The 25,233-nt window shown below is 49.5% G+C and overlaps 1 protein-coding gene across 12 annotated transcripts in view; it reads left to right on the forward strand.

The window, feature by feature from the left end:
• LPIN1 (lipin 1) overlaps positions 1–23,093 on the forward strand; it is a 132,475-nt gene extending 109,382 nt beyond the window's left edge. For 5 of the 12 annotated variants that reach the window (XM_056814728.1, XM_056814727.1, XM_056814724.1 and 2 more), the window contains 9 exons: positions 304–393; positions 12,271–12,350; positions 14,063–14,189; positions 14,755–14,903; positions 15,234–15,320; positions 15,949–16,101; positions 17,149–17,263; positions 17,670–17,773; positions 20,465–20,904. In XM_056814728.1, coding sequence (XP_056670706.1) covers positions 304–393; positions 12,271–12,350; positions 14,063–14,189; positions 14,755–14,903; positions 15,234–15,320; positions 15,949–16,101; positions 17,149–17,263; positions 17,670–17,773; positions 20,465–20,645 — 1,086 coding nt within the window. In that variant the 3' untranslated portion in view covers positions 20,646–20,904. Of the gene's footprint in view, positions 1–303; positions 394–12,270; positions 12,351–14,062; positions 14,190–14,754; positions 14,904–15,233; positions 15,321–15,948; positions 16,102–17,148; positions 17,264–17,669; positions 17,774–20,142; positions 20,408–20,437 lie in introns of those variants that run through there. The other 7 variants (XM_056814744.1, XM_056814726.1, XM_056814742.1 and 4 more) reach the window with 4 other exon arrangements.
• The last annotated feature ends 2,140 nt before the right edge of the window (positions 23,094–25,233 follow it).

The following is a 25,233-nucleotide window of genomic DNA, read 5'->3' on the forward strand; positions in this document are numbered from 1 at the left end:
GGCTTCTGCTCTGGGGCCTTGGTTTTCCCCTCTGTGAAGTGGGCTGAGCAGGCCCGGCACTGGCTCGCGGTTCTAACGTTCTCCTTCTGGTCTCTCTCTTCCCTCCCTCCGGCCGCTCCTCGGACATCTCCTTAAGCCTTCATGCTTGAGCTACGTGCGCGTGGTTCTGGACGCCGTGAGGCTTTGCTTGTCTAAGCTTCAGAGCCCCCCGCCCGTACGTGCCCCGCGTGCTTTTCTGTTTGCATGGAGCGCCCCGTCCCCCATTTTGGTTCCGTTATTCACACCCCCATCCGTTTGCGACAGGCCACGGTGGAGTCCATCGTGAGGGACAAGATGCCCCGCAAGGGAGGAAGGTGGTGGTTCTCGTGGAGGGGCCGGAACACGGTCAAAGAGGTCAGTGAGCCTGGGTATGGGGGCTTCTGTCCAGGAAGGCCTCTGTTGGGGGGGGACTCTGCCCTGGGGGGCCTTTGTCTGGGGAGTCTCAGTCTGGGGCCCTCTGCCTAGGGAGTCCTCCTTTGGGGGCCCTCTATCCAGGGCGGCCTCTGTCTTGGGGGGGGTCTTTGTCTGGGGAGTCTCAATCTGGGGGGCCCTTGTTGGGGCATCCTCTGCCTTGGGGGGCCTCTGCCCAGGAGGCTTCTTTGGGGGGCTCTGTTGGGGGGGCTCTGTCCAGGGACAAACAGACAAGCAGCCTCCTGGGAAGGGGCCGGAGATGCCAGCAAGCCCAGTACTGACCCTGAATGGAGCCACGTTCCTGGCCTTTGAACCCTTATGAGCATCCAAAGTGGGGCTTGCACCAGGGTTTGGTGACTCTGAGCTTGGTTCTCTGGGATTGGTCACAGGCCAGTGTAGTGGCCCGAGCTCTCCCTGGACCCAGAGTCATAAAGGCCCAGCGTCAGAGAGTGATGCTGTGTCTGGGGCTGCTAATGTGACCCCAAGTGTGAAAGGGGGGAGGGGTCCTGTAAAGCATTGATGCTGTTTCCCAGGATCCTCAGCATTCTCATCATTCTGTCCCCCTGAATATTCTCGAGGCCAAGCCTTGGACCTGGAGCAGATGCTTTGTTCTAGGGGGGTGCAGGTGGAAGCCCCCAAAAGGCTGATGGAAATGGTAGGGGGACTTTCCCCTGCTGTGCTTGGTCTCAGCATTGTTAGGGGTCTTGGCTCCTAGCATAGCTAAGACTCATTTAAGAAAGGATCCTGGCCTCCTCCCCTGGGAGCCTCCAAAGGGCAGGAACCAGCCTTGTTTGACTCTGGGAGGGAGGGAGGGAGGAAGGAAAGAGGAGGAAGGAAGGGAAGGAGAGAAGGAAGGTCTGGAAGAGGAAGGAAGGGAGGTAGGGAGGGAAGGAAAGAAGGAAGGAAAGGAAGGAGGAAGGAAAGGAGGGAGGGAGGAAAGGAGAGAGGAAAGGGGGAAGGGAGGGAGGAAGGAGGAAAGAAGGAAGAGAGGAAGAAAGGAGGAAAGAAGGGAGGGAGGGAGGAAGGAGGAAAGAAGGGAGGGAGGGAGGAAGGAGGAAAGAAGGGAGGGAGGGAGAGAGGGAGGAGGGAGGGAAGAAAGAAGGAAGGAAGGAAGGAAGGAATAGTAAGGAAGGAAGAAAGGAAGAATGGAAGCATTTATTAATGACCTACTATGTACCAGTCACTGTGCTAAGTGCTTTCCACTTTTATCCTTATAAGTAATTACAATAATGATGATGATGCTAATATTTCTACAGTTCTTGCCATGTGCCAGGCCCTGTTCTAAAGTATTTAACAATTTTCATATCATTTGAGCCTCATAACTACCCTGGGAGATAGCTGCTATTATTATCCCCATTTTATAGATGAAGAAACTAAGGCAGACAGCAATTAAGTAACTTGCCCGAGGCTAGGTTTGATTTTAGACCTTCCTGGCACCAGGCCTAGTACTCTATCCACATCTGCCCATGTAGACAGATTAGCATGTGTCACTACCTGATTCTGTCTTTGACTTTGGACAAATTACTTAATTTCTTTTTTTTAAACCTTAAACATTTTTATTTATTTTATTTTTTTGTCTTAAAAAATTTATTTAATTACTTAATTTAGAATATTTTTCTATGGTTACATGATTCATGTTCTTTCTCTCCCCTCCTCCCACTTCCCCTTAGCTAATGCTCAATTCCACTGGGTTTTACATGTGCCATTGATCAGGACATAGGTCCGCATTATTAATATTTGCATTAAGGTGATCATTTAGTCTATATCCTCAATCATATCCCCATCGACCTGTGTGATCAAGCAGTTGTTTTTCTTCTGTGTTTCTACTCCCACAGTTCTTTCTATGGATGTGAATAGCTTCTTTCTCATAAGTTCCTCAGGATTGTCCTGGATCATTGTGTTGCTGCTAGTAGCAGAGTCAGTTACATTCGATTATGCTACAATGTATCTGTCTCTGTGTACAAGGTTCTCCTGGTTCTGCTCCTTTCACTCTGCATCAGTTACTGGAGGTCTTTCCAGTTCACATGGAATCCCTCCAGCTCATTCTTCCTTTGAGCACAATAGTATTCCATCACCAACAGATACCATAATTTGTTCAGCCATTCCCCAATTAATGGACACCCCTAATTTTCCAATTTTTTTGCCATCACAGAATGTGGCTATGAATATTTTTGTACAAGTCTTTTTCCTTATGATCTCTTTGGGGTATGTAAAGATTAAAATTAATATCCTGTATTCCAAGTATTACATTTAATAATATTTATTAAATACTTATTTCAAAGTATAAGGAAGTAAGGCTAGCAAAAACCAAAAACTATTCCTCCCTCTCCCACCATGGAACCAGAGCCCCATGTGGGCGGAAACAGAAATTCAAAACTCCCTCCATGTATGAAGTCGAACAAACAGGAAAAGGAAAAGGGGATTGTGGGAAATGTAATCTCTAGGGTTCAAGATTCTAAATCAACACATGATCTCCCTGTGATCCTTTGGGAGACCAGTCCCCCCAATGGATCATGAAAACATAACCAACTTATAACTTTAACTAGAGGTATATACAAATATTACAGTTTTTAAAGGGAAATTACAATAATTTGGAGATAAGAGGAAAATAAAAGGGAAAAGGAACAAAACTAATAATAGGTACATTGTCAAAAAACCAATTACGGGGCAGTACCCTTTGGCCTAAGAGTATATATTCAAAACCATGAGCATCTACCCTCCCCCGCAAAGTTCAAATTCGCCATATCTCAAAGTTCACTCTGGATCTGCTGGTATAGCATGTGTTATCTGCAGGCATCTTCACGGCACCTTCTAGATTCTGGGAGGTAGTCTCTTGTTCTAAATTTGGCTCAAATTCAAGTCAAAGTTCACAACAATAACATGACCCCTCCTGAGGAAAATAATAATAATACATTCCTCCCCTTGAGGAAAATACGGGGATGCCTGTAGGAGTTACACAGGGATACATGATCGAGTCATAAGGCATATGAATCAAGTATCAAAAAACATCAAGGAATCAAAGAAATTTTAAAAAGTAATTTCTGAATCAGATAAAAAAATAAAAAGAAAACTTGAAAAAATCTGGGAAGAAGGGGGAAAAAAAGAAAAAATCACAACTCACAACAGGTTCTTGTAGTGATCCATGTCCCATAAGCGTATAGCAATTAGTCACTAACCCAATTTAGCAGTCTGGACTACATTAAGTTGTCACATCATGAGAGAAAATAGGAAAAGAGACTAGATCTCAAGACAAATGGGAAATAGATTTTCCTGGTTCAACTCTTTTCTTTCTTTTTTTTCCGGGATAATGGAGCCAGAGCAAATGATGTCATACGCTTGATATAGAGTGTGGTACAAGGAAGTCCTGCATTTAACACATGTTAAACAGCTGCAACCTCGAGTCTCACACATGATCAAGTCATTGTGCTTTTTGTGCAGAATGTCATCAATCCCCATAGAATTGGGTTGTTTTTTTCACTTTTTGTGCTTGTTTGGCACTTTGCAAGTCAAGTTCTATGCTCCTTTGAGGTCTGTTTGTCCTTGGATTAGACATAGTCATCGAGCAAAAGTCTCATAATAGTTAAATAACTAGTGGCAGGTTGCCATTGTCCAAAGCTTTTTGGGTATGTTTTTTTTATATGATAGGTAAATGGATATCTTAACTTATGCTATTGAAAAAAGTAAAAATAGTTAAAAAAATTTTCAATATTAGGGACATGTGTGTCAAAAGCAAAAAAAAATGAGAAAAGATGGAGGAAATCAATACTGTATGACACATGTAGGAAGAAAACAAGATGTTAAAATTGTGTATATTTCATAATTACAGAGGTAAAATATAGGGACTAGTTTTAAAAAAATAAGACTTATTTTCTCTTTGACTTACCATGATCCACAGTGTGTGTACAAATAAGGCAGATAAAACAATGTGAGTGCAAATGAGGTCGACAAAGCAATAATACATTCAAGAAAATATAAAAAAAACTTAGTAAAGACACAAAATGTTACAAAAGGCACATCAGGTCAATATAGGTCACTAATACAGATTTTCTTCTATGAGGTAGTACATGTGTTGCCCTACAAGGCAATTTGTTCCAATACAAGGATCAATCAAATAAAAGTGTAACAATATGGTACAGATCCAGCAATAAAGAAGTCCAATCACAATCGATAGTCATATACAATCAGTGCAAGCAATTATTCACTATCAACAGAAGGTACTCATTTTACATGGCTACAATGAATCCATGAGTCCCTCTCCAATTTTTATGGCTATTGGTGTAGTTAATAAGACCTGGAATGGTCCATCATAAGCAGTTTCAGTTGACCCAGTACATTTGAAATTCTTTATGTACACACTATCACTTGGCTTTAAATCATGAAGCGAGAAATCAATGAGGCCTGCTTGAACAGCAGCTCCAGAGTTGTGGAGTTCTTTCAGTTTTGTTTGTAATTGTCTGATCTATGTAGCAATGGTTGTATCCCCTCCTAACAGTGAGGTATAGGCAGGGGCAAATGGTTGTGCCTGAATAGGTGGATGTCCAAATAGCAATCTCAAATGTGTAAATCACCTCTGGGTCTGCTTCTGAGATGAAATAGGGCCAGAGGTAGAATTTTAGGCCACTTTAAATGACTCTCTGTGCATAATTTGCCAATCATGGTTTTAAATTCTTTATTCATTCATTCAACTTGGCTGGAGACCTGGGGATGATATGGTGTATGAAATTTAGGAGTTATCCCCAGACATGAATAAATTTGAGATAACACCAAATTGGTAAAATGAGTTCCTTTATCTGAATCAATACATGCTGGCAGGCCAAAATGAGGAATAATTTCTTTAAAAAGGGTTTTAGCAACAAAAGCCACTGTGGCATGAGGAGTAGGAAATGCTTCAGGCCACCTGGTCAGTTGATTGACTGAGCAGACAAAATTTATACCGTCCAGCTTTTGGCAGAGAGATAAAGTCAACTTGTAGGTGCTCAAATGGTGTAAGCAAGGCTTTTCCTCAAAAAGGTGTGTTGATTAAAGGCCTTGGAGGTAGAACAAGCTATACATATTTTGGAGGTAATTGTAGTTATTCCAAGTGCTTTCCATACTCTTAACAGTCTACAATGCCTTGCATGCCAAAGTGACCATGTTTATGAATAGAGTGACAAATCTGGTATAGAAAGCTCTGGGGAGTAAGGATTTGCCATCTGATGATACCCATACTCCATTTATCCATTTTGATTTAAATTTCTTGTTCCATTTTTCCACCTCCTTGTCATTATAAGAAAGGGATAGATCCAAATCATCAGTAATTGCTAGTAGCATAATTAATTCAGGGCCTTCTAAGGCTGCTATTTTTGCTGCGATATCTGCTTGGTTATTTTCCTTGGAGACAGGGTCAGTGCCACCTGTATGTGCAGAGCAGTGAATGACAGTTATAGCTTTGGGGATCTGGATGGCAGAAAGAAGTTCAGTAATAAGGTTTGCATTGGCTATACATTTTCCAGCTGATGTTAAGAATTCCGTCTGAAGCCATATCATGCCAACAGCATGACATATGCCAAAGACAAAGTGGGAGTCTGTGTAAATTGTGACTCTTTTATCCTTTGCAATAATATAGGCCTGTTTCAAAGCTGTGAGTTCTGCATTCCGTGCACTTACATTTGAGGCAAGGAAGCTGACCACAGAGTATCAAATTCAGTAACTGCTGCAGCTCCTGTATAGAGCACACCATCCCTTATAAATGAAGAACCTTCTGTAAATAATATTAAATCTGAATCATCCAAAGGGGTGTCCAATAAATCATTATGAGGTTTATCAACAGTGGACACTAAAGATGTACAATTGCATAAAGGTTCTTCAGAAATTGGCAAATCAGGGAGCAAGGTTGCAGTATTAAGAGCTCCACAGCATTTTAGTGTGATATGCTCATTATTTAATAGGGTTATCTCATATCTAGTAAACCTTTGGTCAGTAAATGCCTGTGTCCTGTGTCTTAATAACAATGCCTTGACCTCGTGTTGGCACATTATGGTCAGAGGCCATCCCAATACCACATCGGCAGATTTTGTTACCATTAAAGCTGTGACAGCTACTCCTCTAAGGCATGGTGGTGCTCCAGCAGCTACTGGGTCAAGCTGGGATGAATAATAGGCTACTGGGCATTGAGCAGATCCCAAAAGTTGAGTTAGAACACATGAAGCTACCCCTTTTTGTTCATGGACATATAAGGTAAATGGTTTATCATAATTTGGTATGCCTAGAGCAGGGGCAGACAGGATAACATGTTTTAAATTTGAAAGAGCTGTTAGGTGTTCTGTTTCTAATTTAAGTGGTTCAGGGACTGAGTTTTTTTTTTTTTTTTTTGTGAGTGCTACAAGGGGCTTAGTGATTTCCCCATAGCAAGGGATCCACTGCTGACAAAATACTGTTGCTCCAAGAATAGCTCTCAATTGCTTTTTTAGGGGTAGGAGCACTTAACTTTGGATATTTTCAATATGCTTGGGAGAAATTAAATGGGACCCAGCAGTCAAAATAAAGCCTAAATATTTTACCTTGGAGAGATACCACTGAACTTTGTCCTTGGAGACCTTGTGGCCTCTTTCATGTAGCTCTAAGAGGAGGTGTTTTCTATCCACTTGGCATGCTTCAGCATTTGGAGAGGCCAAGAGTAAATCATCCATATACTGAATTAAAGACTATTTAAATTTCATGGCATCTCTAGCAGCAGTTAAGAATTGCGTGAATAGAGTAGGGCTATCCACAAAACCTTGGGGAAGATGGGCCCAGGTCCACTGAGAGCCCTTCAAGGTGAAAGCAAAGATATGCCTAGAGTTCTCATGTATGGGTATAGAGAAGAAAGCTGAGCACAAGTCTACTACTCTAAAGTATGTAGTTGTGCTAGGAATAGAAGAAATAACAGTTTCTGTTGGAAACTACAGGGTGTCTCCTTATAACATGATTTTTCACAGCTCTCACATCCTTGACAAAGTGATAGAGATGCTTGGCATCAGGCCCCAGTTTTGGCTTTTTAACAGGCAGGATGGGTGTATTGTATTCAGATTTACAGGGAATTATGATGCCTTGGTCAATTAGGGAATTATTACTGGTATAATGCCATCAATTGCCTCCTTCGAAAGAGGGTACTGAGGAATGGAAGGAGATGGGCTATATTTTGTTTGAATTTGGATAGAGATAGCCAATAACATCAGAAGATGATGGGGCCCAGAGAGACTCAAGTATATCATTTGGGATCTCAAAAATAGGAGTCTCCTTTGTTTCATGAGTATCTGAAAGAAGTACAGGGAGTAAAGTTAAGGATTCTTCAGGCAGTTCTAGTGTCATAGAGCCATCTGGAGAGAAAGTTATTGTGGCTCTAAGCTTACACAAAAGGTCTTAAAGGGGAGCCAGGCATTAAGAGGAAAGTGTTCCACACTAAGGGGTCCTATGGACATTATTCTAGGGGTAAAGCTTGGGAACCTTTAGGGGTGTCCCTGATACCCCCCATGACATTAACTGAGCCAATGGAAATTCAGTATGAATCAGATGTACTCTTCAGTACAGATCAGGAAGCTCCAGTGTCCAAAAGGCAATCATAATAGGTGTTACCAACCTTTAATATTACATGGGACTCATTAGTATGGAGGGGCAGTAGATAGGGACAATGGGCAGTAATAAGTCAGGGTCTGGAATATCAAAGGTTGTATTCTCTGATTCCTGTGAACCCCCCCCCCCCCCATGTACACCTTCATGATCTTTGGGCAGTACCTTGGGCTCCCCCCTGAAGGGCAGTAGCTCCCTGGGTTTTTGGGGGGCAAGTTCCACTCAAAATATATTGCTGTGGGGTTAATTTGGTATGAATTGTCAGGTGCCTGATTTATGTCCCTAGGATTATTATCAGTCCTAAAATTACGATTCCTGAAATCACCATTATTCATTATCGTTCCTGTAATTGTTTCTATAAGAATTTCTCTGGTTGGTATAGTTCATCAGTACCTGGTAAAAATTCATACAGTTCATTATGTGGCCCTTCTTATGACAGAATTGGCAGGTGAGGGACTGATAGGTTCTTGGAGAGGGTCTAACGCCATTTGTTGATCATCATGCCCTTTTTTTTTGTTCATCAATCTTTTCCTCCAAAATGTTGATTTGTTTTCTCAAGGTTTCTATGTCATTATTAGCCTCTTCCTGTTTTTTCCTTTTGGCCCTTAAAAACATAAGCAGTGTTTTGGAACTCTTCAAGGTCCATCTGAGGCCACTGTGGGGCACTGCATCTTAAAATAATCTTGGACCACTCTTCAAGAGTTGTTGACAAAATGTCTCCTTATTTGTTTAATGTGTTTGTCTTTAGAAATATCAAGGTCTAGATATCTAGCCCCAAGCTCAATGAGCTTATCCATGAATTGTGAGGGTGTCTCATTTTCTGCCTGTCTAAGCCTTTCAAATTTTGACCATACTTCCGTATCCTCAGAACATTCTCTCATAGCTGTTATAATGTCATCCCTACAATGATGCAATTGCAACCGGTCTTTGGTACTGTTATAATCCCATATAGGATCCTAGCTGGTCAGTGTGGTGCACCACACCCCTGGACCTTGTTAACATGAGAGATGATTTTATTTTTCTCACGTTTCATTAGAAATGCATTGAGCAAATTCTCAACATCCTTATAGGATGGGTCATATTGATAAAAAATATCAGCCATCTTCTTGGTCACAAACAAAGATTCGTAGTCAAATGAAGGTATATTATGTTTCAGTTCCCTAATTTCTTGGGGAGTAAAAGGAATACGGTGTCTTAGGGTCACCACATCCCCATTGCATCCTATTTCAGGCACTTCCCTTAATGGAAAAAGGCCTTCATAGTAGTCATCTGATGTCTATGATTCCTTAGAAATTGACTGTGGGAGTGCCGAGGCAACATTGGTAGGAACAGGTATGGTAGGAGAATTAGATTTCTTTGGTATTGGGGCTGATCATGAGGTGGGAGAAAGGGCAGGGGAGTATGGGGGACTAGAAGAAAGATCAGGGGAGGTAAGATCAGCCAGGAGTTGCAGAGCATGAGAGAGATGTTGCAGAGTACAAGAGAGAAGGGTCTGCACCTGATGTATACAAGAGGGGTGTCTCATCTCCATTTTTGGAGAAAAAGATTTGTCCTCTATTTGTGGTTCAGGAGCAGAATCGCAAAATTCAGACTTGTTTTGTGTGGGATCAGTATTTTTCATTAAGTCATGTAAGTGTTTGAAATTTTTTGATTGAATTTTCCTGTCAGCCTGCATTTCTGCTTTAATATCTCGTATAGAGGTATCTTTTGTCTTAAGAATAAAGATCAGAAAAATAAAATGTCCTAGATTTACAAGGAGGAGGAGGGAATTTGGAATTTTACATGTTTCCAATTGGGCAAAAAGTAAAAGGCTTTCATGCATGGTAGCATTTATGCTGCTTAGCATTTTGATCAAAAAAAGGAAAAAATATTAATGTATATTTTTTATTGATTTACTTTTTGTAGAAGGTGAGGGTATTTAGCTAATTTAATTTTTTATGATTTTATTGGATTTTTATTTTTTAAATAAAGGGAAAAATTTTTTTTTTAAATTTTCTAAATTATTTACTTCTGCCATCTAGTGGCAGCAAACAACCATTGTAGCTAAGCAGGAAAAGGGGAAAAAAAGAGAAAGAAAAAAAAGGAAGAAGAAAAGAGAAGAAAAAATAAGTGCTCAACATTGACCTCTAGTGACCAAGAGGCAGCACTACAACTGGGAAGGGTTAGAGGCATGTTTGGGGTGGTTAAAAAAAAAGAGGGATAGGACCCTCCCAGCCAAGGCAAAGAGCCTGGTGGAGCCTAGGGGGTAATAAGCTATTCAATGGGGAAAGGGGCTTCCCTTAGAGCTGGCTGGGGAAAGAGAAGCTTATACTTACCAACTGGAAAGGAGATCAGCGCAGCAGAAGCAGCAGAAGCAGCAGCAATGCGGGGGTGGGGGCCAGGCTGGAACTAGCTCTGGCTAAGAAAAAAAACAACAACCCAACAGTGGCTTTGGGCCGAGGGTAGGAGAAGCCAAGCCAACCCAGGTGTGACTAGGCTTCAGCACTGGGTTGGGTCCTGGGGTGCCATGGCTGAGGCGGGGAGGAGCCTGCATTAGGAATGGTCAATCAGGCTGATTGGGTTGCTCCCCAGGCTGTGGCCGGGAAGCGGCTTCTCCACCAAGTCCCCTAAATTAAGGCAGCTGGGTGAGGCAGGGCAGCCAGGGTGTAAAAATACTCAAATAACTACAGCTGCCAGAGGCTTGGAAGGTGGAAGGAGAGCTAGAGGAATGGGCCACAGATGGGCGGCTGGAGAGGGGGTTTGAACTACCAGTAGAAAAGCAGCTTTGGTTGCAAACCAGTAGCAGTTTTAAACTGCCACAGTTGCTCAGCTATAACCGGGCTGCTGGCTTTAAAAAAAAGGAAAACGAAAAGCCGAGTTTCTAGAATCCTTTTGTGGTCTGCCAAAAATGTAAAGATTAAAGTTAATATCTAGTCTTCAAGTATTATATTTATTAATATTTATTAAATATTTATTTTGAAGTATAAGGAAATAAGGGTAGCAAAAACCAAAAGCTGCTCCTCCCTCTCCCACCATGGAACCAGAACCCCAAGTGGGCAGAAACAAAACTCAAAACTCCCTCCACATATGGAGACATGAACAGGAAAAGGAAAAGGGGATCATGGGAAATGTAGTCTCTAGGGTTCAAGATAAATCCATACAGGTATGAACCCAGCAGTGGTATGACTAGATCAAAGGGCAGGCAGTCTTTTAAAACCCTTTGGGCATAGTTCCAAATTGCCATCCAGAATGGTTAGATCAATTCACAACTCTAACAGAAACATATTAATGTCCCAGTTTTGCCACATCCTCTCCAAAATTTATTACTTTTTTTTTTGCTGTCATTTTAGGTGTGAGGTGGTACCTCAGAGTTGTTTTGATTTGCATCTCTGATTATAAGAGATTCAGAATACTTTTTCATGTGCTTATTAATAGTTTTGATTTCTTCATCTGAAAATTTGCCTATTCATGTCCCTTGACCATTTATCAGTTGGGGAATGGTTTGCTTTTTTGTACAATTGATTTAGCTCTTATAAACTTGAGTAATTAGACCTTTGCTGGAGGTTTTTGTTATGACTTGAATATAAAATGACTTGAATTTTTTTCCCAATTTTTTCCTCAATTTGTTGCTTCCCTTCTAATTTTGGTTGCATAGGTTTTGTTTGTACAAAACATTTTTAATTTAATATAATCAAAATTATTTTACATTTTGTAATCTTTTCTAACTCTTGCTTGGTCTTTCCTTTCCCATAGATCTGACAGGTATATTATTCTATGCTCACCTAATTTACTCATAGTTTTCTTTTTTATATTCAAGTCATTTACTCATGCTGAGTTTATAGGGTAGTGTAGAATTTATAGTGTAGGATGTGAGATGTTTATCTAAACCTAATCTCTCCCATACTGTTTTCCAATTTCCCAGTAGTTTTTGTCAAATAGTGGATGTCACTTAATTTCTTTTGGGTGGGTCTTATTTTCTTCACCTGTGAAATGAGGAGTTTCGACCCAGTAACCTTGACGGGCCCAATCCAGTTTTATGGTCCTAGCATTCTTGATCTGTCCAGGTAGGGGGCTATATCTCCCTTTGGTTTCTCCCGTGTACCTCCCCATCTCTCCTCAGGTTCTTGTAGCCTGGCTCAGGCCGCTCACACATTATGGCCTCCTCGTGGGAGACTTGGCTCCTCTTTGTCTTTTCTCGTGTTGATAGGCTCTCCTTTGGACTGATGAAACTTTTGCTTCTTTCCCGTCTTGTAGGAAAGCAAACCTGAGCAATGCTTGGCTGGAACGGGCCTCGTAATTGGTGAGCAGCCAGCCAAGCTCAGCATTGGAACCAGGTATGACCTAGACTAACTTGGGACAGATAGCAGGGGCTATGCTGTGCCTTCACTGGTTTAGATGGGAACTGCGGGGCACCATTTTCTGAGAGCAGCTGTTTTCCTAGGGACATGGGAGCCAACATTCTCCTCTCTTGTGAAGGAAGGCCACCAGGGGGATGGTTTCCCTTTGCTACCTTGAAGTCCTAAGATTTTGGATAATTTCTCTCCTTTTTGGGCTGTTGTTTTCTTTAACTGTAGGATGGGGATACTAAGTTTGGCCTTTGGTTCTCAGGGTGGCATCAGTTGCTTTGAAGAATTCATTCATTTATCTATTCACTACACATTTATTCAGCACCTACTGTGTGCTGAGCCATACAATCATCCCTGGGAGGTGACACATTCTATGAGACACGGTTCTTGCTTCATGGAGTTCCCAGACTAATGTGGGATGGGCCTAGCCAGGCCCAGGGAGCTGTAACAATAATAATAAAACTACAGAAATATCACTTTATGAAACTTAATATGTGCCAGGCACTGCACCAAGTGCCACACAAATATTATCTCATTTCATTCTCATAGTAACCCTGGGCCTTACCCTTTTTTACAAATGAGGAAATGGAGACAGACAGGTGAAGTGACTTGCCCAGGGTTCCTCAGCTAGTTTCAGAGGCCAGATTTGAACTCAGGTCTTTGGGCCCTGGCACTCTATCCACTGTGCCACCCTGCTGTAACACCCACTGTGACATGAGCGTGCCTCCAAGGGGCAAAATCAAGTGATCCTAGAAGGCTTCCTGGAGATGGTTGGAGTGTGGTGGGAGCTTTTGAGCTGAATTTTAAAGAATGGCAGGAATTTAGTTGGTGAGGATCAGGGAAGCCATTACCAGGGAAGGAAGCAGAGTAGCGAAGGGCCCAGCATGGGTCTCCTCTGCCAGTTGGGGCATCACCCAGAGTGTGTGCTCCAACATGGCGGAGAAGGCTTTGGATGGCCCCAGATGGTAAGAGGAAGGGGGTTAGGGTGGAGGGAAGGCAATCCAAGGGTGTCTTTGTTGAATTGATGCTTGTCATCTGGAAGAGGAATGACCCTTGTCTTGCATGGCCCCAGCCGCTGGAAGGTACCCAGAGGAAATTTGGCTTTTCCGCTCACTCCCAGGCTGGCCCAGCTTGGGTGGGGCCGACAGGCTCTTCTTTAGAGCTGGTGAGGCTGGTTGTTCCTCCAGGTCTTGTCCTTGTGAGACTAATGAGATTTGATTTGGCCCAGATGCCCTTGGACTCTGCCTCGGTTTCCTTATATGTCAAATGGGGATGAAAACAGTCCCTGCCTCTCTGGGGGTAACAAGATCAAATCTGAAAAATGCTTGGCAGTGGCTCTGCTGGTCTGGCTCCTTTGAGCTTTGAGATGCTGTTGTTCTGGCTTCTGGGGAGCCAGTTTTTGCTTCAGATTCCCTGGCCCTGGGTGCGAGGAGGCCCTGGAGGACCTGGGAGGTCTCTGCCTCTCTGAGCTGTGGGGCTTCCCTTCATTGCTGAATGCATTCTCCTCGCACCCAGAACAGAGTGTAGTGATGGGGGCTGAATGGGGGAAAGGGAGTTCTGCCCCCTCCCCTCGCCCTGCCAGTCACCCCCCGCCCCAGCCTAGGCTGAGGTCTTTGACGGCTGTCATGAATGGCCGCCTGAGGGAGCCCCTTCGTGGAGGGTCCGGCCTAACGGGAGTCCGTGTCCGCCTGCTCCTCCAGGATGAAGGAGGAGTCTTCCTCCAGTGACGAGGACGCCCTGGCGGCCAAGCAGTCCGGCTCCGGCCTGCACCCGCTCATGGCCAACGTGGGCTACAAGAAGACGCTGCGGCTCACCTCCGACCAGCTCGTGAGTCTCCCCCTGCTGCCCGGGCAGCTTAGCAGGAATGGCGCCGGCCTCCCCTGACCACCGCCGCCTCCTCGGCCTCGCCGGGCGCCCAGAGAACTCGCGCTGCAGCGGGGGAGGCTCCGGGGGAGGCGAGGCGGGGACGGAGGCCGGGGGGGCATTCGGGAGAGAGGGAGCTCGTCGTCGTCCATCTGTCTGTCCATCTACCCGACTGCCCAGCTTCCTGGCAGCTGGGTTTCTCCTTTCCCCAGTAGGGCCGGCCTGGCTGTTCCCTGGTTTTGCCAGGAACCCGCAAACCCTCCCGGCACCCCCTTCCTAGACTCAGCCGGAGCCTCTGCCAGGTTCGCTCCTCCAGGGGCTTCCTCGTCCGGGGCCGCCGGGCCTGGTCACTCAGACCGGGACATGACGGCGCCCGCCGGCTCGCCCCGGGAGCACGTGGGCCCGTGAAGGAGGCCGCGGCCGGGTCACCGTGAGCCCTGCGGAGGCCGGGGCTCCCCCACCGGGTCCTCCCTGCAGGCCCCCGCGGCCTTCGTCCTCCTCTTCCTCAGCGGCTCCCCGTGTCTTTCAGAAAAGCCTGAAGCTCAAGAACGGCCCCAACGACGTGGTGTTCAGCGTGACGACGCAGTACCAGGGCACCTGCCGCTGCGAGGGCACCATCTACCTGTGGGACTGGGACGACAAAGTCATCATCTCCGACATCGACGGCACCATCACTCGGTGCGGCTGGGCGGGGGCGTGAGGGGGGGGCCCGGGGGGCGTGGGGGGGCTGGGGGGGCGTGAGGGGGGAGCCGGGGGGCGTGGGGGGGGAGCCGGGGGGGCGTGAGGGGGGGCCTGGGGGGGCATGGGGGGGGAGCCGGGGGCGTGGGGGGGGGCCCGGGGGGCGTGGGGGGGGAGCCGGGGGGCGTGGGGGGCCGAGGGGCGTGGGGGGCCGGGGGGCGTGGGGGTGGCCGGGGGGGGGCGTGAGGGGGGGGGGGCCGGGGGCGTGGGGGGCCGGGGGGCATGGGGTGGGGGGCTCAGCGCCCTCATCCCCCGCCCCCTCCCCCTCAGGTCAGACACACTGGGGCACATCCTGCCCACGCTGGGCAAGGACTGGACTCACCAGGGGATCGCCAAGCTGTACCACAAAGTGAGCCAGTGAGTGCCCGGGCCAGGCCCGTCCCCCCACCCTTACAGGCCTCTGACGGCCCAGCAGGCACTGGGGCAGCCCCTCCCCCACGGCCCCTCGGGACCTGTGGTGAGGCTGGCAGGCTGTGTAGCCCCAGCCAGTCGGTGCCCTCCGGGGTTCAGGTCTGGGCCAGAAGGAGGCCCTGCTGGCCGAGGTCCCTCCTCCATGGGGGGCTTGCAGCCTCCCCCCCCCCAGTGTAGCTGCACCTCATTATTCTTGCTGGAGGCCCCGGCTGAGGAGGGGGCAGGGCTGGTGGGGGAGTGAAGGCACCGCAGCGTCCTCCTGGCCAGGCCTGGAGTCGGGAGAGGCTTCCTGGGTTCCAGTCAGCCCCAGGAGAGGGTCCTCAATGGCCATCAGGCCCAGAAGCTCCGTCACAGCCTGAGGCCCCCCCCGGTCCCCCCTTCTTCCTCCGGGGGGGGGGGCAAGGCTCTGCACTCGCCTTTGGGTGCAGCCTTGACCTGCTTCTCCATAAAATGGGGGTGGCGAGGGCGCCCCTCCCCCCATCACGGCCCGTGTTGTCAGGCGTGCCCCGGCCTTCTGGGGGCCCCTGGAGGCCCCTCCCCGGCCACTGACTGCCGGCCTCTCTGTCCCCCGCAGAAACGGCTACAAGTTCCTCTACTGCTCGGCCAGGGCCATCGGGATGGCGGACATGACGCGCGGCTACCTGCACTGGGTCAACGAGCGGGGGACGGTGCTGCCCCAGGGGCCGCTGCTGCTCAGCCCCAGCAGCCTCTTCTCCGCCCTGCACAGGTAGGACGAGGAGGCCCCGGCCCAAGGTCTGCGCTCGGACCCTGCACCCCCAGCCACCAACGGCCCCCTCTGGTTGTCCCAGAGGAGGCTCAGGCTTCCCCGGCTCTGGCCAGGCCCTTCCAAAGGCCCCCGAGAAGCCGTGCGAGCCCGCCGGGAAAGGGGGAGCCGGCCAAGGCCCTCACAGAGCCTCAGAACTGGAGAGGCCTGAAGGGAAAGCAGCCGCGGGGCCCATGAGATGCGCTCCCCAAAATGGCCCTGGCTGGCTCCCTGCTTCTTCTTGAGGTTCTCAGCTCCGCGAGGGCCCTCTGTGTGCCCAGAGCTGTCTGGGCCAGGCTGGACCTGAGGGCCCCCTCTCTGCTCCCCAGCTCCCCCTCTGCTCCTCCAGCTCCTCCTGGCTCCCCCCAGCTCCTCCTGGCTCCCCCGGCTCCTCTTGGCTCCCCTCGGCTCCTCCTGGCTCCCCCTGGCTCCCCCCTTCCCCCCTCTGCTCCCCCAGCTCTTCCTGGCTCCCCCCAGCTCCTCCTGGTTCCCCCCGGCTGCTCCTGGCTCCCCCCGGCTCCTCCTGGCTCCCCCTGGCTCCCCCCGGCTCCTCCTGGCTCCCCCTGGCTCCCCCTGGCTCCTCCTGGCTCCCCCTGGCCCCCCTCTGCTCCCCCAGCTCCTCCTGGTTCCCCCCGGCTGCTCCTGGCTCCCCCCTTCCCCCCTCTGCTCCCCCAGCTCTTCCTGGCTCCCCCCAGCTCCTCCTGGCTCCCCCCGGCCCCCCTCTGCTCCCCCAGCTCCTCCTGGTTCCCCCCGGCTGCTCCTGGCTCCCCCCAGCTCCTCCTGGCTCCCCCTGGCTCCCCCCAGCTCCTCCTGGCTCCCCCCGGCCCCCCTCTGCTCCCCCAGCTCCTCCTGGCTCCCCCTGGCTCCTCCTGGCTCCCCCTGGCCCCCCTCTGCTCCCCCAGCTCTTCCTGGCTCCCCCCAGCTCCTCCTGGCTCTCCCTCTGTTCCTAGTGACCGGCTGGCCGGGGTCTCAGTTCACAACTGATGGTCCGGCCACTGATTGTCTCTCCAGGGAGGTCATTGAGAAGAAACCGGAGAAGTTCAAAGTTCAGTGTCTGACGGACATCAAGAACCTGTTTCTTCCTAACACAGAGCCCTTCTATGCTGCCTTTGGAAACCGGCCTGCTGTGAGCACTCCTGGGCATGCAGTGGGGCTCAGCAGGGAGGGGGCTCAGAGGCCACAGAGTTGGCCTCTAGGGAGGAGACACACAGTGATGTGGCCGGAGTTCCCTGGGGCATAAGGGCCCAAGCTGGGATTCGAACCCAGGACTCCAGGAGCCTGGAAGAGTTGGGGGCTGGGAGGGAGGTTGGTGGCTGGGCCCAGGTCTGTCCAGCCGCCCTTGCAGCCAGGATGGGGTGGGCAGAGGAGGTGGTTGGATGGGGGAGCTCCTGGAGAGAACGGGCCCTTCTTGCTTTTCTTTGCACGCCCGGCCCTTTGCCCTTCACCTAGCACGGAGCTGGCCCTGATTGCCCGAGAGCCAGGGTGGTTTATCGGTCTAACGGGTCTTCTTTTCCCTCGAACCCATGACTTAGGATGTGTACTCTTACAAGCAAGTGGGAGTGACCTTGAATCGAATATTTACCGTCAACCCCAAAGGAGAGCTCGTGCAGGAACACGCCAAGACCAACATCTCCTCGTAAGTGTGGGCGTCTGCACGGGGGATCCTGGCCTCTGCTGTCGCTCCAACTTCTCACCCGCCTCCGCCCAGGGTTGGAGATTCAAACACACATTCCTGGGAATTCCCGCAATGATTCTGGTGAATCCAAGCTGGAGATGCCTGCCCAGAGGACTTAGAGCCCAGGACACGGGCATGGGCCCAAAGGGCCTCTGGAGAGAAGGAGAGGATGGGCCTGGGACCGGGACTGGGAAGGAGGAAAGGAATGTCCTGAGGGGGGCTGGAGGAGGGAGGGCACAGACTCAGTGGGGAGTGGCCAGAGGAGGGTGGACAGGCCTTCCGCCTCACCCTGGGAGTGGCCTCTGTCCCTTCACTCTAAGGACCATGGGAGCTTTCCCTCTGACTTCTAGTTGGAATCTTCCCTACATGGGTCTCCCCAGTAGAATATGAACAGTGGAGAGCAGGGATTGCTTGGCTTTTCTGTTTGTGTCCCCAGAATTTAGCATAATGCTTTTGGCATAGGAAGCTCTTAGGAAAGGCTTCATTCATGCATCTGTCCATCCACTAATTCACTTGTTAGTCTATCCATTCTTCCATTCATTCACCCACCCACTCATTCATCTATCTATCCTTCCATTCACTCATCCATCCGTCCATCCATCCATCCATCCATCCATCCATCCATGCACTTATCCATCCATTCACTTGTTCTTCCATCCATTCATTCACTCATCCATCCATCCATTCACTCATCTGTCCATCCATTCACTCATCCATCCATCCATTCACTCATCCATCTGTCCATCCATCCATCCATTTACTCATCCTTACATTCCCTCATCCATCCATCCATCCATCTATCCATCCATCCATCCATCCATCCGTCCATCCATCCATCCATCCATCCATCCATCCATCCATCCATGCACTTATCCATCCATTCACTTGTTCTTCCATCCATTCATTCACTCATCTGTCCATCCATTCACTCATCCGTCCATCCATTCACTCATCTGTCCATCCATTCACTCATCCATCCATTCATTCACTCATCCATCTGTCCATCCATCCATCCATTTACTCATCCTTACATCCCCTCATCCATCCATCCATCCATCCATCCATGCACTTATCCATCCATTCACTTGTTCTTCCATCCATCCATTCACTCATCCGTCCATCCATTCACTCATCCATCCATCCATCCATCCATCCATCCATCCATCCATCCATGCACTTATCCATCCATTCACTTGTTCTTCCATCCATCCATTCACTCATCCGTCCATCCATTCACTCATCCATCCATCCATCCATCCATCCATCCATCCATGCACTTATCCATCCATTCACTTGTTCTTCCATCCATCCATTCACTCATCTGTCCATCCATTCACTCATCCATCCATTCATTCACTCATCCATCTGTCTATCCATCCATCCATTTACTCATCCTTACATCCCCTCATCCATCCATCCATCCATCCATCCATGCACTTATCCATCCATTCACTTGTTCTTCCATCCATCCATTCACTCATCCATCCATCCATTCACTCATCCATCCATCCATCCATCCATCCATCCATCCATCCATCCATGCACTTATCCATCCATTCACTTGTTCTTCCATCCATCCATTCACTCATCCGTTCATCCATTCACTCATCCATCCATCCATCCATCCATCCATCCATCCATGCACTTATCCATCCATTCACTTGTTCTTCCATCCATTCATTCACTCATCTGTCCATCCATTCACTCATCCGTCCATCCATTCACTCATCTGTCCATCCATTCACTCATCTATCCATTCATTCACTCATCCATCTGTCCATCCATCCATCCATTTACTCATCCTTACATTCCCTCATCTATTCACCCATCCATCCATCCGTCCGTCCATCCATCCATCCATCCATCCATCTATCCGTCCATTTGTAGATTTTTCCTTTGAGTCCCTGACGATTCTGGGCATGTAAGGGGCATTCCGTGAGCTTCTCTTGATTAGAGACAGGCAATGTGGTTTATGGGGCTGGCTGTGGGTTTGGGAAAACTGGCTCCCAAGTCCTGCCTCTGACATACTGATTGGGTGACCATGGGCAGATCACTCAAATTCTATTAACCTCTCTGCACTGGAGGAGGGAATATCCACACTGGAAGTTCCCAGTATGAATGAGATCATGGGACCCAGCTGTCCTACTCTAGCATAAAAAGAAATGAGAAAAAAAATTCTCCAGGTTGCTCTAATGGTTAATGTGCCTGAAGATGTAAAGCACCTTGGAGACATTCAGATACCATCAGTCCTATCGTCTCTGGTGCAATGGAATGTGAGTGGATTTTGATGGTAAAAAGTGTGATCTTGGACTAGTCCCGTCCTTTCCCAGGGCCTTCTCCCACTTCCCCTGTCTGTAAAATGAGGAGGTGTCTCTGCTTCTGACACGTGCAGCGCTGGGGGTGACGCGCGTAGATTTAGGGAGCAGGATAGCAGTGATGACCACAGCCGCCGGCCTTGGTCTTTGCCTCGTGCGGGAAAGGATGGAAACCATGGCGACCCGGAATCTTGTAGATTTACATTTTGAGTTTAGAATCTCACTAAAGCCTGTGAGGCGTTTTTAGATCCTGTTTTTTTAAACTTTACTTGCATGCTTATGCTTCTGTGTGTTTATTTCCTCTGCATAGACTTAGTGTTTGATCCCCATTTTACAGAAGAGGAAGTCGTGGCCAGATTGGGGAGCTCCCCTCCTGGGAGGGAGGACGGGAAGCTCCATCTCCTGGACGCCAAGCCCGGCATCCTTGGGCCAGGGAGCCTCTCCACCACCCATACGTTCCCTGGTCGCCTCTGTGTGCCGGCGCCGTAGATTGCCGGACCTCCCCTAGTAGTCTCTGATGCTGTGATTGAGTAGGTGACGAAGGGCAGCCAGCTGGACAGAGTGCCGGACTCGAGCCAAGAAGGCCCGAGTGTCGATCTGGCCTCAGATTGTTAGTATGGAAGGGAGCTGGGGCAAGTCATGTTCCAAGGCCTCTCACCCAGCCTTGGCTTCCTCATCTGTAAAATGGGGATAAAATGGCCCCCCCTCGGGGAGAAGAACGTGTGCGAAGCGTCCTCTGAGCGTGTGTTTGCGGGCGGTCCTGGCTGACCCCCGACCTTCTGCTTTCCTTCCAGTTACGTGAGACTCTGCGAGGTGGTTGACCACGTTTTCCCGTTACTGAAAAGAAGCCATTCCTCTGACTTCCCTTGTTCGGACACGTTCAGTAACTTCACTTTCTGGAGAGAGCCCCTACCCCCTTTCGAGAATCAGGACCTCCCTGCGGCCTCTGCCAACCCGTACTGACCGCCTCGGGCAGCGCCGCGAAGGCCTGGCTCACCCCATTAAAGGATAAGCTTTGTGAAGAGTTCAGCCACAGCGCAGGGCGTTGTATTCATTCGCTTACAAATAATAATAGTCGCTTAGAGCTGTTCCATCCTTCCCACTCCCCCAGCTTCCCGGATGGCCGTCTGAGAGTTGGGAGCGTCGCTGTGCCTGCCTGCCGCGTGGAGGGGATTCCTCGTGGTCCCCGGCCGGGGACGGGCACGTGCTCTTGGCCCCGCAGGCTCACGAAACCAAAGAATGACTTTCCGGGAGGTTTGTCAGGATTGCTTCTGGATCGGCCACGCGTCTGGGTGGTTCTGCCCAGGCCAGAGTGCGCCGCGCCTGTGAAACGGGGCCGAGGAGTTTCAGAGTGGCAGAAGCTGTGCGGCTGATTTCTGAGCCAGAAGAGGTCTGGGCACCTGGGAAGGGCTGGCGCCCAAGATGGGGCCCCTTGCAGAGGGCCTCCTACCGGAAAGGGCTCTTGCTCCAGGAAGTTCTCTCTGGCCTTTTTTATTTTCTTGGAGCTGAACTTTGGCCCCGCCTGCATAGGCGTCCCGCTTGTTTTGTGTGAGAGAGAAGCGGATGCCGAGGAGCCTTTTTCTTCCCCACGTTCCCTCCTCCCCGGAGACCACCCAGCTCTGGGGACTCCCCCCTCGTGCTGTGGAGTCCGAGCTCCTTTAGGAACGTGTCTGTCCCGGGTGCCCAGCAGCCTCAGGGGCCCTTTCTCAGGCCATTCCCACGGCCCCTTTGGCCCGGGGTCTCCATGTGCAATATCCCCATTCCTGTCCTTCTGTCGGGCTTGCGGGGTGACGGCGGCACTCCCTGAAAAAGGGCCCCAGATGTGGCCTTGACCTGAATGTATGCCAAAGGAGGGTTTCTGGCCCTTGTTCAAAGAAACTGGCTTTGCTCTTGACTTGGAGGGAAGGGAACCTCCGCCCGCATGTGCACGCGGCTCAGCGTCTCGTCCTCTCCTGGAGCTTCTCGAAGGCAGCGGCCCCCGCCCCGGCCGCCTCTCCATTGGAGCCGGGCCTGGCAGAACGGAGCAGGAGCACGCCTTGTCCCAAGCCGCCCCCTCCTCGTCTCGTGGCGCGCCGAGCTGGCGTCTTGGGTCCGGTGGGGACCAGCCCGTGTCTGAGGGCGGCCGCGTTGTTGGTCTGAGGAGAGTTTTCCCAGCAGGCCTGCATGATGAGAGGATGGAGAGAAGCTGGGGATGCGTTAGCCGAGGCTTTATTCTTTCTGTGAAAGAAGGTCGTCTCCGGGTAGAGCCTCTTCCCCGCCAGTGGCCACCCACGGACGGCGTCCCCCGGCCCTCCCGGCTCCCCTGCCGCCTCTCTGGCCTGGGAAGGCCTCGCGATGCTGCCGAGGAGCGGATGGGGGGGATGCGCCGGGGCGGGCAGTGACCCAAGAAGAGCGGCCGCCGCGCCAGCCAGGTTTGGATTTCCCGCGCGTCCCCCTGTGCCGGGCAGCTGCGGACGCGCTCTCTGGGCTGCATGTGGAGGGGAGACCGTCCTGTTGGCAATCAGAAGCCTCGTGTGCGTTACCACGCTGCTTTAGACAAGGAGGCGTGTGTTTTACACATGCACACTCACAGAGGCACAACGTGTGTGTGTACACGCGTGTGTCTGCACACACAGCGCCCAGCCTTGGCTATGCTGCCGCATGCAAACACACCTGTGCACAGTGAGTGTGAGCGCAGGCCGGGCCTCTGAGGGGGGTCCCCGGGCTGCCCTTGCCACAAGTGCCTCAGGGCACGTGAGGCTCCTCTAAAGCACAAAGTCAGCAGAGCTGTGGCAGGGGCAGATGGTGCTCGCCGGGTTGGCCGGGCCTTTGCCGTCAGCCCTGCGCCTGCGCCCGCGTCTGCAGGTTCCCAACAATGTACCGTGTGGCTGCGCTGTGCGGCGAGAACCCCTATCATTGGCATTATTTTGTTGTGCTTGCTGTAACGTTGGAGAAATGATTTACAGTAAATAAAACGGATGGAGGAAGCTGTGCAGAGTCCAGGCTGCTGCATTGTTAACCCCCTCGTGACGGTTTTCTTTGGCGGGTAGAGAAACGTCCCAGAAGCCACAGAACACTTGGGTGTGAGGCTTTCCTCCCCCACCCACACAGGTGGAGGGGCTTCCTGTAGGGGCCTCAGGCTCCCCTGAACCCTCATATTCCGGGTGACCAGTTTGTGGAGGCACAGGACACAGTGTAAGCCAGTCTGGCATAAAGGATTAGACATGGCCTTGCGTTCGAATCCAGCTCTTACCTCCTGGCCGTACAGGTTCTAAATACCCCGGAAGGACCCTTTCCACCTCGGTAGAGGTTTTTTCCTGGTGGTTGTCAGCCCCCGTGAAGGGGTTAGGGTGGGACACGCCAAGCTTTCCTGAGGGTCTCGGTGTTAAGTCTCTCCCGTACCTTGGGGAAGCCGCTATCTTTTTTGCCAGAGTTTTCTTTCAACCCATATTTTTGAAAGGAGAATCTGAAAGTGAGGAGGGGAGTCCCGGGAAAGTTGTCAGCCATTGGGAGGGGGCAGGCTTGGCCACAGAGCAGCCAACATGAGGGAAGCCGCAGTTCTCCATTAGGGAGACGGCGTTTCACGTCTCAGATTCACATCAGGGGCCCTTAGATTTGTTTTTGTTTGTTTTATCATATTGTTATTTTGTCAAATATTTCCCAGTTCCATGTTAATGGTCCTGGCTGTGTGAGTGTGGCCCCCCAAATGCTAACAGCTCACACTGACAGCTCTCAAAGGGTCACAAGGGTTTCCGTGGAGTATCTCATTCCATCAGTCAACCAGCTGAAGTATATTTCTTGTATGATGACCATTTTGTATTGACAGTCATTTTTTTTAAATTAGGAAAAGGCTAACCATTATTCTTTGCTCCCTGCCATAGACCAATCAAGCAAAGGGAACAGCAGCGTCCTAGATGGGCAGGATGGGCATAATAATGAGAATAAGTATTTATACAGCACTCTCAAGTTTGCAGTGTTCTCTAGACGTGTCTCATTCGGTCCTCAGTAACCCTGGGAAGTAGATGCTATTATTATCCCCATTTTACAGGTGGGAAATGGAAGCAGAGTTATTTATTTATTTATTTCAGCACAAGGGATTATTCTTTATTCTTTATTTTTTTATCTTGAGAACATTTTATTTAGTTAATTTAGAATATTTTCCCATGGCTACAAGATTCATGTTCTTTCCCTCCCCTCTCCTAACCCCCTCCCATAGATGACATGCAATTCCACTGGGTTTAAATGTGTCATTGATCAAGATCCATTTCCATATTATTGACATTTGCACTAGGATGATTGTTTAGAGTCTACATCCCCAATCATATCCCCATTAACCCATGTGATCAAGCAGATGTTTTTCTTCTGTTTCTGCTCCCATGGTTCTTCCTCTGAATGTGGATAGTGTTCTTTCTCACAAGTCCTTCTGGATTGTCTTGTGATAACAAAGTCAGTTACAATCGATTGTGCTACAATGTATCAGTCTCTGTGTACAATATTTTCCTGGTTCTGCTCCTTTCCCTCTGCATCAGTTCCTGGAGGTCGTCCCAGTTCACATGGAATCCCTCCAGTTCATCATTCCTTTTAGCACAATAGTATTCCATCACCAACATATACCACAATGTGTTCAGTCATTCCCCAATTGAAGGGCATCCCCTCATTTTCCAATTTTTGGCCACCACAAAGAGTACAGCTATGAATATTCTTGTACAAGTCTCTTTACTTATGCTATCTTTGGGGTACAAACCCAGCAGTGCTATGGCTGGATCAAAGGGCAGGCAGTCTTTTAGTGTCCTTTGGACATAGTTCCAAATAGAGGGAGAGAGACTTAAATGACTTATCCAGGGTCACCCAGCTAAGTGTCTAAGGTTGCATTGGAAATCAGGTGTTCCTGATGCCAAGCCCAGCACTTTACCCGCCATGAATGGATGCTTGTTGGGTGGAATGCCACCATCGAAAGCCTCGCCTTACACAGTTGGAAATAATAGAGTGCCTAAAACCCTCTCCCTCTCCCTCTCCCTCTCCCTCTCCCTCTCCCTTTCCTCTCCTCTCCTCTCCTCTCCTGTCTGTCTCTGTGTGTCTCTCTGTCTCCCTGACTTTCTCTGTCTCTGTCTCTTTGTCTTTCTATCT

Source organism: Monodelphis domestica, chromosome 1, assembly GCF_027887165.1.
Source record: "Monodelphis domestica isolate mMonDom1 chromosome 1, mMonDom1.pri, whole genome shotgun sequence".
NCBI classification, from domain to species: Eukaryota; Metazoa; Chordata; class Mammalia; order Didelphimorphia; family Didelphidae; genus Monodelphis; species Monodelphis domestica.